Source organism: Nematolebias whitei, chromosome 11 (genome assembly GCF_014905685.2).
Source record: "Nematolebias whitei isolate Nwh7 chromosome 11, NemWhi1, whole genome shotgun sequence".
Taxonomy (NCBI): Eukaryota; Metazoa; Chordata; class Actinopteri; order Cyprinodontiformes; family Rivulidae; genus Nematolebias; species Nematolebias whitei.
Window position 1 is genome coordinate 25161903 of NC_056508.1, and position 19656 is coordinate 25181558.

At 39.5% G+C, this 19656-nt stretch overlaps 1 protein-coding gene across 1 annotated transcript in view; it reads right to left on the bottom strand.

Moving 5' to 3' along the window:
* Positions 1 to 2982: 2982 nt before the first annotated feature.
* The window catches only part of LOC119417246 (nucleolar protein 4-like), a 51659-nt gene continuing 34985 nt past the window's right edge, over positions 2983 to 19656 (bottom strand). Inside the window, 4 exon segments of the mRNA XM_037684458.1 lie at positions 2983 to 3385; positions 9111 to 9342; positions 13714 to 13827; positions 14925 to 15113. Coding sequence (XP_037540386.1) covers positions 3141 to 3385; positions 9111 to 9342; positions 13714 to 13827; positions 14925 to 15113 — 780 coding nt within the window. The 3' untranslated portion in view covers positions 2983 to 3140.

A 19656-nucleotide genomic window follows, 5' to 3' on the forward strand; every position in this document is an offset into this window, starting at 1 on the left:
TTAGATTTAACTTTACTTAGAGACACTTCTTTCCTACTGGATTTTTCTCAAGAAAAACTAGTAGAATTGCATGACTTGATCAATTCTCCACACTTTACTAGTTTGCCTCATTAAACAGTGAGTGCATAAATGTTTATTGATAATGTGGTGAGGGTGCAAGACTTCTACAACACCAAAGGATGCAAGTATAAGAAACAAACAAGATGAAAAAAGGTATAGTCAGGGATTTAAACCATGTGAAGCATCCAAAAACCCAATCCCCAGTCATTATTGTGTTGTTTTTGTTTAGTTCTAGTTACGGTTTTTCAGGCAGCAGAAGACCGATGGGTCAGTTGGTCAGTCAGTCAGTAGGTTGGTATGTTTTTGGTATTTTGGTTGGCCATGTTACCACAGGCCGTTAGCCAACGTTCAGCTTTGTTGAGGTTTCAGGTCTATGGCAGAAGGTCCGGTTTCTCAATAGCAGCATCAACATAAAGGTTGATTTGAATCATTATAATACTACTACTTATACCTATTACTACTTATACCACTATTACTACTACTACTACTACTACTTTAATAATAATAATAATAATACTAATAATAATAATAATATAATAATAATGGCCATCTCAGAGTTGAAACTAACTCTTAAAGGCAGATCCCTCCTAATCCTATTAAACCTGGGCTGGACCTGGCAAGACAGGACTAAGAGGGGGGTGTTTAGGTCCACAATGAATAGGTGTGTAAAGTAGGTCCATAGCAGACAGGTGGTAGTGCAGTGGAGGGGAGTACAGAACAAAATGAAGCTGAGGTCCTGTTGGAGATAAACCATTTGTAAAGAGAAAAAACAGTTGACACTTTGAACATCTGAATTATTTAAGAAATACCCCTCTACACACGTAAAAGATATTAACAACGAGGAGTCAAATTCAGCCATCTTCAGCTTTCTGTTTCATGAATCAGTCACTGAAATGCTTTGTTCGTACAGATTATTCAATTCTTTCCCTGAAATCCAGGGAACTGACAGACGTTGGGCCAGGGCTTAATTTGTAAACCGATCGATCCCAGAACGCAAATAGCGGGTGGATAAGCAGAGCACGGTGGTGGGGGTGTATCCTGGGGGTCCTCCCCCAGAAAAATTTGAATAAAGTAGATGCCATTTTTTGAAATTTGGTGTATTTGAACGGGTTGTTAAGCATCTATGTTTACCTACATTTGTAATCACTTAATTAAATTACTATTTTATGCCCCTTTTCCACTGTCATGGCGCGGGTCAGATATTTCCGGCTTGACCCGTGTTTGAGGTCTTTTCCATGGTTCTTGGGACCGGCTCGCCTCCCTAAATTCTTAATTAAAATAACTTCTAACTTTTAACTTGTAAATTAGAGAGCATAGGTGTGAACAGAGCAGCTCCGATTCTGTCGTGTCCTAACCCTCCCCTCCTCCCTCCCTTCGCTTCATCGTTTCAAGCCCAACTCTTCTCCGCTGAATTCAGTTCTGTGCGTTGTTGTTCCTGCTCCAATCTCAATTACCACCACCTTCAGATGCTTCAGTTCTCGGTTGTCCAACTAAGGACAATCCATCCATCCATTTTTTATTAAAGTAAATTGGACTGTCTTTCCGACATTTTGATTGCTGTTATTTTGACAAATTAGCGCTGTTGTTTTGATACGTGATGTAATGTGAATAATGCACATCAAACATTTCTCTCGTATTTATTTATTTAGATTGTAAGCTTTTTAAAATTTATTATGTCTGAAATGTATGTTGGAGTTCTGACACATCAGCAGTTGTGCGCGCGCTCTGTAGAGCTGTCTGAAGATACTCCTGTGTGTAACGTGCACTGTCCGCAGGGCGCACCACTGGAGGTGTTAGATGAAGATGCTTCATCTTCACAGGACATGCCATCCACATCTCTGCTGGGGAGGAACGTGCGCGCGAGCTGCAGCCGGAACATCCACTCCACAGACTGGATCCGCAGGGTCAAGGGCAACGAACGTCTTATTTTTTAATAAATAATGAAAATTTTTATTAATAATCCACTTACACTGCAAAACTGATTTGCAATTTAATTGTGCTGTTTAATTATAGTTTTGAGATTTTTAATAAAAATGCGCAATGATTTTGGACTTTTAGGGGTGGAGATTTGAGTTGCCCGATCCAAGCAAACAATTTCTGGAACGCAGCCTGTCAAAATAAGAGAGTTCCCGGATTTTGTTCTGGCAGGATCCAGCTCAAATTAAGCCCTGCATTAAGTGAGAATGCCAACGTAAACTGAGTTCTGGTTGAAAAGTATCTGTAAGAGGCAGAACCTGAACAGAGTAGGTCTGATTTGAGGTAACTCTTGGTGGTCAAAAGTGTTGTCTTGAATGCATAAGTAGCTAGATGCTCCCTGGGCAAAAAGGGTGAGCATTAGAAGGGTTTAAGGTGAGGTTTCAGTTGAAAAGAAAGTGCTATAGGACACTGAGAGCAAATATACAGGCAAGCATAAAAAATGGCCCAAAATAATTTTTTTAAATCCTTTTTTTTTTTTTTTTTGCAGTTTGCAATATTTACCCATCAAGCAGATTCAGTGCTATCTTTTGTAGATATGTATCTTGATTTTCTTTCAGAAAAAAATAAAATAAATAAAAGGCTCAATGGGCTTCGAGAACCAAAATTAAACCAAAAACATTGTTTAAGTACTGACTTCAGTCGCAGTCATTCTGAGAGTTTTGGATTAGTTTTGCTTTTAAATGACCATAAGACAACACTGGCTGGGTGTTTTGTCAAACTTTCCCAAACTTCACAGGAAAACGTCTAAATGAACCCTTTTACTCACTTCTGATTTTCATTAACCACCACAATCAATGAGCTGAACTTGTCCTCCAGGTCTCCTCCTCCTGTGGTGGTGAGGAGCTTCCAGACAAGGTTCCTCTGCTCCTTCTCAAAAACCATCGGCTTCAGGCCGAATCTAGAAGGGAAGATGTCAGCGATTGTTTTGGGTATGGCAGAGATGATTTGTTGCCTCGGTTCTGTTCACAAATTCTCACCAAAGAAAGGTTTTAGTGGCCGAACACTCAGCAGAGAAAATAGAGGAAAACAGACCTACACGCGCACACACACACATATGCACACACACACACACCAATGTATTTGTGAATGTGTGTGTTCTGTGTTTAGTTCTGCTGCAGGATGAGATTTTCCAGCTCATCAGCTGATCTGAGCAGAAAGGCAGCCGACTCCCGATAGCCGGCAATCAGCTGACGGACGGCTGAAACCTCTGGTTGGCTGAGCTGTGCTGAGGCTCCGCCCCCTCCACTGGCCCCGCTGCCCCGCCCACTCAGATTGTTGGTGATGATGGAAGAGGAAGAGTTACTGATGTTGGTGGAGGAAACAGACTTCATGCTGAGGTCTGTGGGGCCTGGAAACAGAAGAGCGGAGAGACATAGGACCAAAAAGACAAAAGATGATTTATTAAAGAACTGAAAAGAGTATATCTAGAACTATCTAACATTTTATGACCTCTATAATTTTATTTTTAACAAGAACAAAAGTGAGTAAATTATGCATGTGTTTGTTTATTTATCACCTATTAATGGCTATGTTAAAAGGTGTTTTGCTTTAAATATTTTAAGTACAAAAAGGTAACAATATTAAATTAAAGAAATTACAAAGTTCTGTTGTTTTGATCTAAACTCAAAAACAACATGTACAATGTGATGTAGTACTGCCTTAAGTTAGAACTCAAAGTACAGCAAGTCAGGTGAAAGACTAACAGATAAAACCCCAATCAGGAACACATCCAAACACTGCTAAATGAAAATAACTAAATAAATAAATATAGAAAGAATTAAATCTGTAAATATCATTTTGTTTTATACTGTATGTTGTTCATTTATACTGTATATGGGACAAGTGTCAAGTATTAACAAATACTGTACACTAAAATATTTATAGCCTGGGCTCATTTGCAATGCCAGCCCATAGATGGGCCTTTAGCAATATAAAAACTGTTCAAAATCCATCCATCCATTATCTTTACCCGTTTATTCCATTTTGGGTCACGGGGGTCGCTGGTGCCCATGTCCAGCAATCACTGTGCGAGGGGCGGGGTACACCCTGGATGGGTCGCAAGTCCATCACAGGGCCACATAGAGACAAACGAGACAAACAACCATTCACTCTCTCACTCACACCTAGGGACAATTTAGAGTCACCAATCAGCCTAACATGCATGTTTTTGGTCTGTGGGAGGAAACCGGAGTACCCGGAGAAAACCCACGCATGCACGGAGAGAACATGCAAACTCCACCCAGAAGGCCCCTGGACCGGGGTTTGAACCAGGGACCTGTTCACTGAGAGGCAGCAGCTCTACCAGTTGCGCCACCGTGCTGCCCACTGTTCAAAATATAGTTTAAAAATAATAAATCATTACTCTGTTAAGGCAATTCATAAAACTGATCATAATGACATAATTAAAAGAGTGGTAGTTATTCATGACTTCAGAACTGGTTCTTCAGAAACTGCTTCAGTCTTGATTTAAAATCATTGCAGTCAGAAATAAGGTTGAAATCAGTAGGTAGATAATTCCACGTGTTAATCTCTCTAAAAGAAAAGGCTGTTCGCTCCAGTTAAGTTTTACAACAAGAAACCTTACAGTTCTTTTGAGCTTGTGGATCTGAGAAGAACTGACATGTTTTTCAAAGGCTGTCAAGGCAGCAAACTATTTACAAGTCTCTCGAAAAGAAAATGCAAGGAGGGAAAACCAAGTCTAGCTGGGTGAACAGTGTAATGTAGAACTGACGCGACAATGGCTGGAGATAGAAATGTATAGACTGGGATAAATGGGAGTTTAGAAACAGCTGAGTCTAATGAGGAATGAGTAACAGGTGGCCCACTTAACCTGTTACTCATTCCCCATTAGTCTCAGCTGTAGCTAAATTGCCCTAGCTAAACTAAAAAAGAAAAGGGACCAGAACTGAGCCTTGTGGTACACCTGTATTCATTTTGAGATTTCTCACCACCAATTACAGCACACTGCTTACGATTGGAAAGATATGATTTAAACCACTAATTATGTTAGTCTTTGAATTAAAATATCATGACTCAGTGTGCCAAACACCGTTTTAAGATCTAAAAATACTGCTCCAACTACTTTACTCTGATCATGTGATGATTTGACCTGTTCAATAAAGTAGCAATTGGCAGTCTCTGTGGAGTAATGGGGACAAAAATCAAACTGTAAAGGATTTAAGAGATTATTTGATTTAAGTGTTTCATTAGTTGGTGAGCCACCACCTTCTGCAGTTAAGATGCTTATAGTCTATAATTATATGCCAGATCTGGTGCCCCAGATTTTAAAAAGGGCATATCTCTACCACCTTCCATTTGTTGGGAACATTTCCACTTCATTCCAATTACAGTAATGAGATAAGTGGCACGATAAAAATATTTTAAATTTTTTTCAACAAAGTACCATTTGTATAAAAAAAAATCTTTTGAATGGCTTTTTGTATTTTTATCAATAATAGACATTACTATTATCTATCTACTACTATCTATCTGGTTAGTTTGAAGCAAGGAGCAAGCTGTGGCGTGAGGAATCGTAGCTATACTCGGTTCAACAGAAGGGATTTTAACATCAAAGTTCATGCTCAATAATCCAGGTAAAAAAATCCAACACAGTTAAGTCAGGTCCTCTGGACGGTTTCTTTTTGTTGAAACGTTTCGTCTTTCATCCAAAAGACTTCAGCCCGAGGAGCCACAACAAACTCAGTCCCATAAGAAGCACAGTCACATATCCTGATGCATGCTCAATAATCCAGGTAGAAAAATCCAAAAAAGTTCAATCTGGTCCTCTGGACATTCAAAAAAACAAAACAAAGCAAATCAACAAAAAATGTAGAAACGTTTCGTCTCTCATCCGAGAGACTTCCTCAGTCTGAGGTGCTGTATTCAGCTCAGTCTCTTAAATAGCACCTTCTCAGAGTGGATCAACCAGTTTGCTGCTGACAACCAAAACCAGCTGATCACATGCTCAAGAAGGACCATCAGCCTAACAATGGATCATTAGCACACTGATGGCTGTTTACTGTTCACAGAGGGCTGAGTGATACTAGCAATCACAGCACTGTAAGAGGGGGACAGTTGAACCTGGAGGCCTCCACCCCTGTTTAATGATGGACGATTTCTTTTCACAAAGATGGCCTCCTTTACTCCTCTCTCAAACCATCGTTCCTCTCTGTCCAGGATGTGAACATCTTCATCCTTGAAAGAGTGACCGCTGGCCTGGAGATGAGTGTAGACCGCAGAGTCCTGGCCTGATGATGTTGATCTTCTGTGCTGGGCCATCCTTTTGGCCAGTGGCTGTTTAGTTTCCCCGATGTAAGACTGATCACCCTCCTGACACTGAACAGCATACACAACATTGCTCTGTTTGTGCCGGGGGACTGGATCTTTGGGATGAACCAGTCTTTGCCATAATGTATTTTGGGGTTTAAAAGCCACTGGGACGTTATGTTTAGAAAATAAACGTCTCAGTTTCTCTGATACTCCCTCAACATACGGAATGACCACTGGTCTGGGTCTGGGTTCCTCCTTTTCACCTGTTGGCTGACTGGAATCCTGTTTGGGTTTCTTCTCTGCTTTCAGGAAGGCCCAGTTAGGATATCCACATTGCTCTAGAGCCTGTCTTGTGTGGGATTTCTCCTTCTGCCTGGCTCCTGAGCTAGTGGGGACGCTGTCTGCTCTGTGATACAGAGTCCTGATGACTCCTAACTTGTGCTCCAAAGGGTGATGGGAGCCAAACTGCTAATACTGGTCTGTGTGGGTGGGTTTGCGGTAAACCTCGGTTTGCAAATGTCCTCTATCAGAGACTGAGACTTAGATTGAGATTGCACTTACTGATAATCGGCTTTATATCTGTGACTGATTCCCAACAGTTAATATGTTGGTGCTACTTAACACAACAGATCCTGTTGGCAGGCCTCAGACTGATGAAGTCTTTCGGATGAAAGATGAAACGTTTCCTCCAAAAAAGAAACTGTCCAGATGAGATGATTGAACTTTTTTGTGATGTATTATAAAATATTTTCAAATCAGAACTCCGGGGGTGGGGGGGGGGGGGGGGGGGGGCACGGGGACACCTGGACATGTCCAGGCATCACTCAGGTCTCTCTTGTAAATGAGTCCCCGGGGCTCAGTGGGATTAACCTGTATAAATAAAGGTTGAATGAACTGTGTGAGGGGGACACGAGGACACCAGTACATGTCTCCAGTCCATCACAGGGACACAGAGACAAACAACCACCAAGAGATAATGTAGAGTTCCCAGTCTAACGTGGCTTGTGGGAGGGAACTGGAGCACCCAGAGAAAACCTACATGTGCACAAACAATACAGAAAGAGCCCAAGCTGGAAAGCGAGTTGTGATCTTCTTGCTGAGAGGCAATATCGATAACCACTGTACCACAGTGACACCTCATGAACCACCAGATGCATTTTAATGATTCCATTTTCTCATTAAAAAAATCACTGAACGTACATCAAGAACTGATTACTTTAGCAGACAATCCAATTCAAGATGAACACTAAAACTAATCAGCATTAGTCAATACAACAATGACTATTTTCACTAAATTTTACAGATATTGGACTATAATCTGTGATCCGTAACTTTAAACTAATTAAGTTGCAATGTGGTATGTTGAAATATAGGTAGCTATATTGATTGAAAAATTGTAATAACTGGGTTTTGTCAAAATACGATGAATAAATACTTGTACCTTATCTATGGATACCTTAAATGTTTCCCCTACCTACCATTATACAAAACGGGGTACCCCACTCCATCAGCAGAGCCAAGCGACCCGCCTACCAGCCTCCCCCCATCAACAATAGGGGTATTGATATAGCACAATACAAACAATCAGGCAAAAATGCTACAGACACTCTGCTCCCCCTCATCCATAGACAATTACTGGCAGTCCCCCCCCACCCCCACATTGATAAAAACCGGCAGCAACGTAGCGCTGAGCTAGCAGGCAGGCAACATAGACGTGACTCACCCCCCCCCCTCCCCAGTCAACAAAAAATAAAATACGATTAACGCCCTGTCAAGGGAACTGATTTAGGGGAAACAGAGACCATTTTGAGCAGAAAAGCCTAAAACTTTGAATACATTTCCTTCATGGTAGCAAAACTTTTTACAACAATGTTCAGTCAGGTCATCTGGATGTTTCTTTTTTGGCTGAGACGTTTCGTCCTTCATCCAAAGGACTTCTTCAGTCCGAGGAGCCACCAAACAAACTGATTCTCACAAACAGCATACTCTGAAGTGGAAAAAAACAGTTTGCTGGTGCTAAGATGGCCTCCGGCACCCACCCTCTCCCCTGTCAACTCCTCTGAGGCAGCCATGCCAAGATGGTTCAAAACACCAAAGTTCATGTTCAATAATCCAGTTAAAAATCCAACAATGCAGTCAGGTCATCTGTACAGTTTTTTTTGGGGCTGAGACGTTTCGTCCTTCATCCTAAGGACTTCTTCAATCTGAGAAACCACTAAACAAACTAAGTCCCACAAACAGCACACCATGGTGGACAAAAAAACACTGTAAAGCTTTTTACAATACCAGTTGGGAAATCCTGATATCCAACCATAGTTTGAGGTTTCCTCTTTCAAACGATGTCAAGAAATCCTCAGCGTATTGAAATATAAACCAATTTTACAGGTGTTCTCCAGATTAGCAAGACAACTCGAGCCATATGTGTGGAACTGCTCATGATACCAGGATGATCAGGTATCAGAACGTAGCTTCAAAACGTGTGACACTTTGTGATACTGCTTGACAGTGAGCATAAAGTTATTTTGAAGGTTGGAACAACATGGCTTCAGCTCTATTGTTTCTCTATATAAGATGGTTTTAGTATACAGTATACTACTATTCCCACTTGGTGGTTTTTCACTTATCGCGGGGCTTCAGGGTACAGATCCCCCACGATAAACGAGGGACTACTGTAAAAACATTGTCATAAAAAATGGTGGGTGATATGCATTCCTCCAAAGAAGGCTAGGCCTTTAGCCTCATAGTTTTTCTCACAACTCGAATCTTTCAAACCTCTTTTCTTTGCCACCAGTCTTCAATCTTACCATTGCTTGGAGCAGCAAAGCCTGTTGTCAGGGATACGGGGTGTTGAATGGTGGCACCTGGGCCTGGATATGCACGGTAACCATAACTGAGGCCGGATCTGTTGATGTAGAGTTGTGTGTCCTGGGAAGAAAAGGCTGAAGCAGCTAAGGAGTAGGCAGAATGAGCGAGGGACACCGGCTCTCTCTGTGCACCACCACTGCTGGTCAACTTCTCCAGAGAGACCTGCTCATCCTGCAAAGGGACAGAGGAGTAGCAGCAGGTAGTTAACAAATCAGCAGCATGTTATCCAGAATAAACAATAAATCCCAAAAACACCCAGAAGTTATCAAGAAACAATAGGAATCTGAAATAAAGAAGGACTTTTCAGGAATTGAGGGGGGATTACCTAGAATCAAAAGAAAGTAATCAGGAATAAAGAGGAAGTTTAATTCAATACAGACTATTTATATAGCATCAGGGCAATGTACAAAAACATTCACATCCAAAACAAGGATTTTGCAATTTAAATGTCCTAATCTGGTTTATACTGTAATTGGTATCAAACAGTGACATAACTGCACTGGGATAAATGTCATGCATTTAAATATAATAAATGCAATACAATTTATGTTTTACTGCACTGACTCTGTTGATTTTGTTTGTCTAGTTTGCCTGTATTCAATGTAATTCATTTAATTAAATCACGACTGTAAACATGCGGTAACAGGTATGCACTTGAAAGAAGAGGAATGGAAGTCAGCCGTAGTAAGACAGAGTACATGTGTGTGAATGAGAGGGAGGCCGGTGGAACAGTGAGGTTACAAGGAGCAGAGGTCACAAAGGTGCAGGACTTCAAGTACTTAGGGTCCACTGTCCAGGAAAATGGGGTGTGGTAAAGAGGTGAAGAAGAGGGTCCAGGCAGGATGGAGTGGGTGGAGTAAAGTTTCAGGAGTGATTTGTGGCAAAAGAGTGTCAGCAAAGGTCAAAGGAAAAGTTTACAAGACAGTGGTGAGACCAGTTATGTTGTATGGTCTGGAGACAGAGACATGGACAAAAAGACAGGAGACAGAACTGGAAGTGGCAGAAATGAAGATGTTGAGGTTCTCCTTAGGAGTGACAAGGATGGATAAGATTAGGAATGAGATCATCAGAGGTACAGCACAGGTTGCACAACTGGGAGATAAAGTTAGAGAGACCAGACTGAGATGGTTTGGACATGTCCAGAGGAGGGACAGTGGGTATACTGGTAGAAGGATGTTAGAAATGCAGCTGCCAGGAAAAATACAAAGAGGAGATATATGTATGCAGTTAGAGAGGACATGGAGGTAGTTGGAGTGAGGACAGAGGACGCAGAGGACAGAGATGGAGGAGGATGACCCCTGAAGAGGGAAAAGCCAAAAGAAGAAGTAGACAGTAAACATCTGATGTATTGCACCAGATTTAGCCTCGGGCTATATTTCATCTACACAATAAACAAATACCACCAATACCTGTACACAGTAAAGCATCCAACATCAATGAAACAAGTAAAAATTGATATTAAACAAATAAATAAAGAAGAAGACGCTTTACTGTGATTGTACAGGAGGTACGTAAAAATAGTTAAGCAGAAATCTTTTCACAGCAACAATAGTGCAGGTTTTAAAAGAGCACGAAATAAATAAAATATAAAATATACTCTTAGGAGCAAGAGTTGTGCAAAATATTTATAGAAGCATATATATGTGTAAAAAATAAAAATTTACATAAATAAAATTTTAAAAGACAAACATATTGGGATTCATGTTTAACAATGTTTGTTTGTGTTTAAAATATTCATCACCTAGTCTTGTGACACCCACAGGCACGAAGCTGAGCCTGTTAGTGCGAACAAGAAGCTGAGTTTTAGCCTGGTATTGTGTAAAAGACAACACTAGAGTTGAACTCTGAACATGAATACTAGAAATAAATCTGAACCCCTTTAAGCACATGGTGCCCAATGAGTTTATTTGGATGCATTAGTAACTGTAAAAAGATCAGCCTCTGTGAAACTCCCTCATGTATGCTTGTTTTTATGCTTTTTTTCCTGTTTGTTTGTTTGGGTTCTCTACTTTTATGTTAAATGCCCAAATAAATTTGAAAAATGAAAAAATAAATAAATAAATGGATAAATAAAGTAAAAAAAAAAAAAGAACTGAATCAAATGTGAAGATCTGTGATGTACTGAACCCCGGAGGGGACATGGGGGGTTATTTATTTTTTTAACCTTTGCGTTCCCTCGCAGTACTGTAGTGTTACCTCACAGACAACAAACGTTCAAAGAAACTGGTCCATATGACATTAACCTTTTTTTGTTCTCACAACAACAGCAGCAATGGAACAGACACCTGTATTTGAGGTTCATGGAGTTTTGTTTTGAAATCAGCCTTAAATATAAGGATATCCAGTGTGTGCTGCAGTGGTAAAATTAGTTTTACGTTGGATATTTCACGTTCATGCTCCGTGGACTCAGCGGTGGCGTCCTCGTTCGAGCCGATGCAGGCAGTCTGATGTCAGTCAGCTGCTCTGTCTGTCACTCTGTGGAGCGATGGTTCGCTTAGGGACCGTCAACAAATTACCAAACTAATGAGCTTGGTCTGAACACCGTTATAATATTTAAATATATTTCCAGAGTATTTGTCAAAGCAGCACCATGTATCATAAGTTTTCTCAGTATATTTCTGCCTGGTAATAAATCATGAATTTTCTCACCATTTAAAATCCAAAAGAACAAGGTGGCACTTACGTTTCAAAAGTACTGTAACTTTCTTTTAAAGCATCAAAGTTCATTCAAGGATTCAAGGTTCTTTATTTGTCGTTCGCAGCACATGTGGTGCATGTGGTGGAACAAAACTGTGTACACAGGGTCCCAGTTACATCCAACAAAAGTATTAAAATGTGTGTAAAAGAAAAACAGTAATAAGATCTAAGATATGAACTAAGAAAAACGTTAACTAAAACACTAAGCACACACTTCTGGAGGGCTTCATCAGTCTGAGGAGTCCCAAGTAAACTGTTTTCCCCACTAAGCAGTACACTCCTTTAGTGTACCAACCAGTTTGCTGGTTTTGCTGGTGACTGATGAATCCCAATAGAGGGTGAAACGTCTTTCCACAAAAAAAAAAAAAAAAACTGTCCAGACGACCTGACTGACCATTATTATATTTGCTATCTGGATGATTGAGCATGAACTTTGATGCTTTAAAAGAAAGTTCCAGCACTTTTGAAACACAAGTGTCACCTTGTTCTTTTGGATTTTAAATGGTGAGAACATTCATGATTTATTACCATGCAGAAATATACTGAGAAAACTTTAGTTATGATACATGGTGCTGCTTTGGCAAATACTCTGAAAATATGGTAATTTGTTGACGGTCCCTAAGCGCACCATTGCTCCTCGGAGTGACAGACAGAGCAGCTGAAGGAAATCAGACTGCCTGCGTCGGCTCGAACGAGGAAGCCACCGCTGAATCCACGGAGCATGAACGTGAAATATCCCAACGTAAAATTAATTTTACCACTGCAGCACACAATGGATATCCTTATATTTAAGGCTGATTTCAAAATTCAATTCAGTTTATTTATATAACACCAAGTCACAAATTCCATGAACCTCAAATACGGGTGTCTGTTCCATTGTTGCTGTTTGTGACGTAATACTACATACAGTACAGTACTGCGAGGGAATGCAAAAGAAAAAAATCCTCCACGTCCCCTCCGGGGCTCTGTAGTGATGCATTCAATAACAAACTTGTAAATTTAACAATCCATACCAAAATTCTAGCTGCTCTAAGAAACTGAAGGTTAGATGTCCCATTTCGGTCTCCATAGATTATTTTCAGTATTATAGTTGTATCCTGGTTTAATAACATGATGACATTTTACAGAAACAGTAAGTTCTGTAGGTTCCTGTTCAAATTTCAGTGTAAATCCCCGAATATACATGTTATACTTGAATGCTGAACGTGGCCTTAAAATGATGTGTTTTAGCGCAACATTTTTTAAGTAATCAAATGCACAGATTGCATAATATCCCAGCTCAAGGCCCAGCTTTAAAAGTTACGGTTTGCCACTGTAAACGTGGGATCAAAAACGATATTCATAATGAGTTTTAGTGGATGGATTATTTTAATATGAAGGAACAATTTCACTATTATTTGCAGTATTTCACAATAGAGAGGTAGCAAAAGTTAGTAAGTTAAACTTTTTTATTTATTTGTCACACAATAAAAATAAAACTGAAAACACAAATGCAAAAAAAAATGCTCAATTGATTTTTCCTCACAAGATCTTCTGACATTTTCAGACCCATCATTGGATGTGTATGTACAATTAAATAAGTTTTGGAGTCAATCCAGTTTAAGATGGCTGATACAGCCAAATGATGAAATAAAGATAAACAAAATGACTACAAGTCAGTCAGTTTTATGGCTACTGACATATAATTGGTGTGGTAGTAACTGAGTGTCCTTCACATCACATATATTGAGCACTAACAGATCACACAGGATGTTACAATATTTCATGTGATGGTGCAAGAAGTTATTTCAGGGGTTTGACAAAAATGGCTGTATCTCAAAGCCACAAACACAAAGACAAACCTACCTGGTAGGTTTCAAGGCGCATCCTTTTTGCAGCATTGCGGGATTCACTCTCACAGGCAGCAGCCAGGATGTTCTCAGCCATGGCTGAGGTGAGGTGAGGTGGAGTTGGCCGGGTCTAAAGACAGCATGAAGAAACACAATATACTATATATGATTTACAGAACAACCAGAACGAGGACATCCATCCAACCATCCATCCATCCATCCATCCATCCATCCATCCATCCATTATCTTTACCCGCTTCTTCCATTTTGGGTCACGGGGGTCGCCGGTGCCCATGTCCAGCAATCACTGTGCAAGGGGCAGGGTACACCCTGGACAGGTCGCAAGTCCATCACAGGGCCACATAGAGACAAACAAGACAAACAACCATTCACTCTCTCACTCACACCTTGGGATAATTTAGAGTTACCAATCAGCCTAACATGCAAGTTTTTGGTCTGTGAGAGAAAACCCATGCATGCACGAAGAGAACATTATTATTATATTGTATTATTACTATTATCAATATTACATTATTTTTATAATTTATATTTTTGCAATTCTTGTGTATAACTGGGACCTTGGGTACACAATTTTATTCCACTTCATGTACCACATGTGGTGCGAATGATGATAAAGAACCTTGAATTCAATTCAATTTATTTATATAGTGCCAAGTCACAACAGAAGTCATCTCAGGGCACTGAACAGAATCAAGCAATGATCTTCCTGAGAGTTTCCATCTGTACTGTATTTGAGACCTGGGGGACAGCTGGAAAATTCCCATGTTCACAAAATCAATCAATCAATCAATCAATCAATCAATCAATCAATCAATCAATTAATCAATCAATCAATCAATCAATCAATCAATCAATCAACACAAAATTTTAATTAAATTAAGTCCTGAAACTCAGGTTCATATGCAAAGGAAACCATTTTAACTCTGGTTGTACTTTTACCTCTTCTTTGATTTAGAAAAAGCTTCTTCAGTGTGTGGAGAGGTGAAATGAATGGGTCTGAGTTTTGGATTGTTCTTCTAAAGCCAAATGATATTTTGGGAAAATTACTCTTGACAGAACATAGTCGACTTAGAATCAATGTGTACAAAAGCAAAATAATCTGAAGAGTTGTGAACGATTACATCCAACGTTGGCAACTAAATTCCTTGAAATCATTGAAGTAGGCACACCAACAAACCATATAACACTGAACAGATATCACTTTACCTCCATGCCATTCTTTTTCATGCGTCGGCAGGATTTGAGGTAGGTGCGGATGCGCTTACGAGCGCGTTCCTGAAATTCTGGGAACTGTCTGCTGCAGGACTCAATAATGGCTTGGATTTTCTCCTTGGGCTGTTTGGAGATGGGTACCATCCGATCCAAGTTCTCATCCACAAACAGGCGCACGAACATCTGAAAACACCAAAACATAAAAAAAAAAAAAAATTAAACTATTTGGGGTGGTACTATCTTGTTCAATTTGCTCAAGATAAATGGCTTATTTAAATGTTATGTATACCCCTTGAAAAAAGTAATTGTACTTCTTAAGAATATATTGATACCCTCTGAAAATGTATTTCCATTTTTCGAGCACTTCAGAGCTGTTAAAATCACACTTTGACAATAGATTTCTGTTCCTCATAGTAGGAAAGTCCTTTTAGTTGTTTGTCATGTGTTTATGTATTTTCTTAACACAGCAGTTTACTCTCAAGACTGCAGGTTTACTTGTGGTTCCTAGAGTTTCCAAAAGTAGAATGGGTGGCAGAGCTTTGAGTTATCAAGCTCCTCTCTTGTGGAACCAACTTCCAGTTTCTTACTGTGAGGCTGACACCTTGTCTACTTTTAAGACTAAGCTGAAGTCTTTCCTTTTTGATAAATCCTATAGTTAGGGTCAGCTTGGGTTTCCTGAGATATCCTTTAGTTCTGCTGCTATAGGTTTGGACTGCTGGAGGACAAGCTGACTACATCTCTATCTGCAGCTGTCTTTACTTATTCTACTGTTCATGTTTATATTTGTAATTATTTATTTCTTAAACTTATGTTTTTCTTACCAAAGAAACACCTGGACCAGCCATTCTGCATTTGTCTGTCTCTTTCCTGTCCTAACTCCATCCAGTCAAGGCAGAGGGTTGCACATCCTGAGCCCTGTTCTGCTCCTTTCTTCTTATTAAACAGTGCAAATGAATTTTACTTATCCACTGTCACCAATGTGCTACTCAGGATGACAGATTGTGAGGAAGAGAAGTTTCACCATAATCTGCTGGCTTTTACTAATGGGCATTTTATAATGTACATGAATGGTTTTGTACAATCCCCTAAGATGACATTTGTTGAGAAATACAGAAGTATGTAAATAAAATAATACCAAAGCTTTTTACTTTAAAAATGAAGGCCAAATTAATGCCATCCAGAGGAGGTGAAAGGCTGCAAAGTTTGTTCCTACAATGCTCAGGTCCAGAAACCACAACATTTGACTTGTTGGAGTGTAAAGTCAGAAAACTGACAACCATCCAAATGTCAATGTCTCAGAAATAAGCTCCAAATCTAAGTAACTTTTTGGATTTGTCTAATTTTATGAATAAATATAACTTACTAAAATTAAATGAAAACAATAACTTGGAATGGAAGCTAATCAAAAGTTAAGAGTTCTGGTCCAAGCACAGAACCCTGAGGAACTCCATGACTAACGAGTGTTTAAAGAAGACACAATATTTATATTTGCAAACTGGAATCTATCAAACAAATATGACTTAAACCATTTTAGAGCATTCCTGTAATCCCAATTTCATACTCAAGCCACTGTACTAAAATACAGAGATCAGTTGCATCATATGCAGAGCTGGGATCTAACTGGACAAGACAACAAGACAAAGCAAGGAAGGAGACAAGTCCATTGTCTAAAAGTATGGACACATGTCTACTGTCTAACAAAAAGAGTATGGACACAAGTTCAGTGTCTAACTAGACAAGTGTAGACACAAGTCCACTGTCTAACAGGACAAGTATGGACACAAGTCCACTGTCTGACAGGAAAAGTATGAATACAAGTCCACTGAAAAACAAGACAAAGATGGAGACAAGTCCATTGTCTAATAGGACAAGTATGGATCCAAGTCCACCATCTGACAAGACAAGTGTGGACACAAGTTCATTGTCTAACAAGACAAGTATGGACACATGTCTACTGTCTAACAAAAAGAGTATAGACATAAATCCAGTGTCTAACTCGACAAGTGTGGAGACAAGTTTACTGTCTAACAGGACAAGTATGGACACAAGTCCAGTGTCTACAAGGACAAGTGTGGATACAAGTCCACAGTCTAACAGGACAAGTGAGGACACAAGTCCACTTTCTAATGGGACAAGTATGGACACAAGTCATCTGTCTAACTGGACAAGTGTGGACACAGATCCACTGTCTGACAGGACAAGTATGGATACAAGTCTAGTGAAAAACAAGACAAACATAGAGACAAGTCCACTGTCTAACATGACAAGTACGAACACTAGTCCACTGTCTAACAAAACAAGTTTGGACACAAGTCCACTGTCTACCAAGACAAGTAAGGAAACAAGTTCACTGTATAACAAGAAAACAATGGACACAAGACCACTATCTAATAGGATAAGTATGGACACAATTCCAGTGTCTGAGGCCCTGAAGCCATCATTAGTAGCTTCCACCAGTGCTATGATGAGCTCTTATCTTTGACTGAAACTCTTTAAACTTGAACTTTACTTTTATGTTTTAATTAAAATGATTTTAGGTTTGTTTAATATGATAAAAACACCTAAAGCCTAGAGTAAATGATATTCTTCAGGTTTATACCACACACATACAGCAGTGTGTTTTTGTCTCAGGGTTAAGCAACCTTCCAGCCCTTGTCTAACCGGTAATTGGACCCCCCCCCCCCCCCCCCCGACTCCTGAGTATTACCCAACAATACTACGGTCAGGCCCTCTTAGGCTGGTTTTGAGAAAGATTCAACCAGGCACTAACAACCTTCATCTGCAAGATGAACCCCTATTTCACCTCATAGCTCTTAGAGTCAAGTAGCAGTGACCCCAAAGTTTACCATAAAGTACCCTGCATTAATGGCTGCTCTTCCTCTATTTGACGTTTCACAACTGGTACAAGACTGGTAATTTTCCTAGGCCAGGACAAGTTGACCATATGGGGATACTGTTCAAAAATCTAACTAAATAACCGTTTAAAACCTCCCAAAATCTCAGAACCAAGCACACTTCCTCAGTAAATTCAGCAATGAGCGTGTATCATTCAGATGCCATCAGGTAAATGAGTCCAACTCTGTAATTTTCATACTTTGTGTTTTTAATCATAAATTTGCACAAGGTTAGCTTCAAAAATCCAACAGCAGTGCAAGCAAATGCATTTCAAAAAATGCAGTTATAATGAATGAAATAAAAATCAGAAAACGGATGAAAATCCAAATTCCTCTAGGTGTGGATACACCAATCTCTTACAATAATCTCTTGTAATCAGCCTACGCCCTAACTGTGCTGTCCCTAAGAAAAACCACAAAATGTCACCTATATTTTTTTTAATCGGGTAAAAGGGTCCAAAAAGGCTGGTTTCTTGGTTCCATGGTTATCCCATGATTGAATCGGTTTTCCAGGAAAAAGGAAAATTCCTACAGCCTTTGTTGAAAATGGTCATCAAATAAAATTAATTCCATTCAGAGACTTGTTTAGAGTTATCTGGGGTCAGTCTTCTTGAAGGGTGATCATGTGCTGCTGAGCGGTTTTTCATTGCTTTAAGTTTTCATCTTCTGTTCTTGTTTTTTCAGCTCTTCTGCAGCCAAAATCTTCCCTCTTCAATCTTCAGATCTGATCCAAGTCTTCAGGGCTTGATGACCACATTCCTCTTCTACCCGAAATGACTGGACAACTTTCCTCTGCTATCTTGTCTTCTTAAGCTCATCTCTTGTCTCTAATTGGCTTATTTCTGACCTAATCATTCATTCTCTGATTGGCTCATCTATGATCTAACATCCATTTTGAAAACTTGTCAACCATTTTGAAGACTTTTCAACAGTTCAACAGTTTGCCTCCTTTTTTAACTTGTGGTTTTTATGCAACAGCTTGTCTAGACAGCATACTTTCTTTCTGTTGTAAGCTTGTGACAGGCGCTCTGCCTAATGGTCTTTTGGAGTGTTGCAACTTTTGCTCACTTCCTTCTATCTGGCAGCCACTTCTATTATTTCTCAACTCTCAAACTTTAATTTTAAACATAAAGAAGTACTTACTAATAGGGATATTAACTCACTTTTAATCCTAAACGTAAAAAAATATACTTACTAAAAAAGAGGTATAAACTCACAGTTTGTGCCTTTTTGTAACACGAGACAAGACAACACAACACATCTTTAACAGGATGTGTGTGTGTGAAGCCTAACCACACTGCTGAGTATCCTGTCACTTGCTTCAACTGACACTGTTTCTCAACTCTCAACCTTTAATCTGAAACGTAAAAAAGTATTTACTAATAGAGATATAAACTCACAAAAACCCCTTCTTTTAAAATCAGTTGACTTAACAATTAAAAGTGAAAGTCAGATCTATCTTTTACAGTCACTTAATGAATACTTCTTTGATCACAAAATAAATTATATAGGATATTTTTACTTACAAAAAAATCACAATAACATTTGTTTCAACACCTTGACATACAGACATACAATCTTTATTTTGATCAACACACCCACAAAACTTCTTCTATTGAACATTAATTAACTTTTAAGATTGCTTTTACAAATGTCCACCCCCCAATACATGGGCAGTCTGACCTCAACACCTCTTTTCATCCACCTAATTTGATAAGCCCCTCACTACTTCACGGTTCGTTTATCACAAACTCGCTCTATCTCGGTTTTTCAAAGAAAGATTGGACATGACACACAATTGGATGATTGATAGATGAGCCACAAGGTTGACA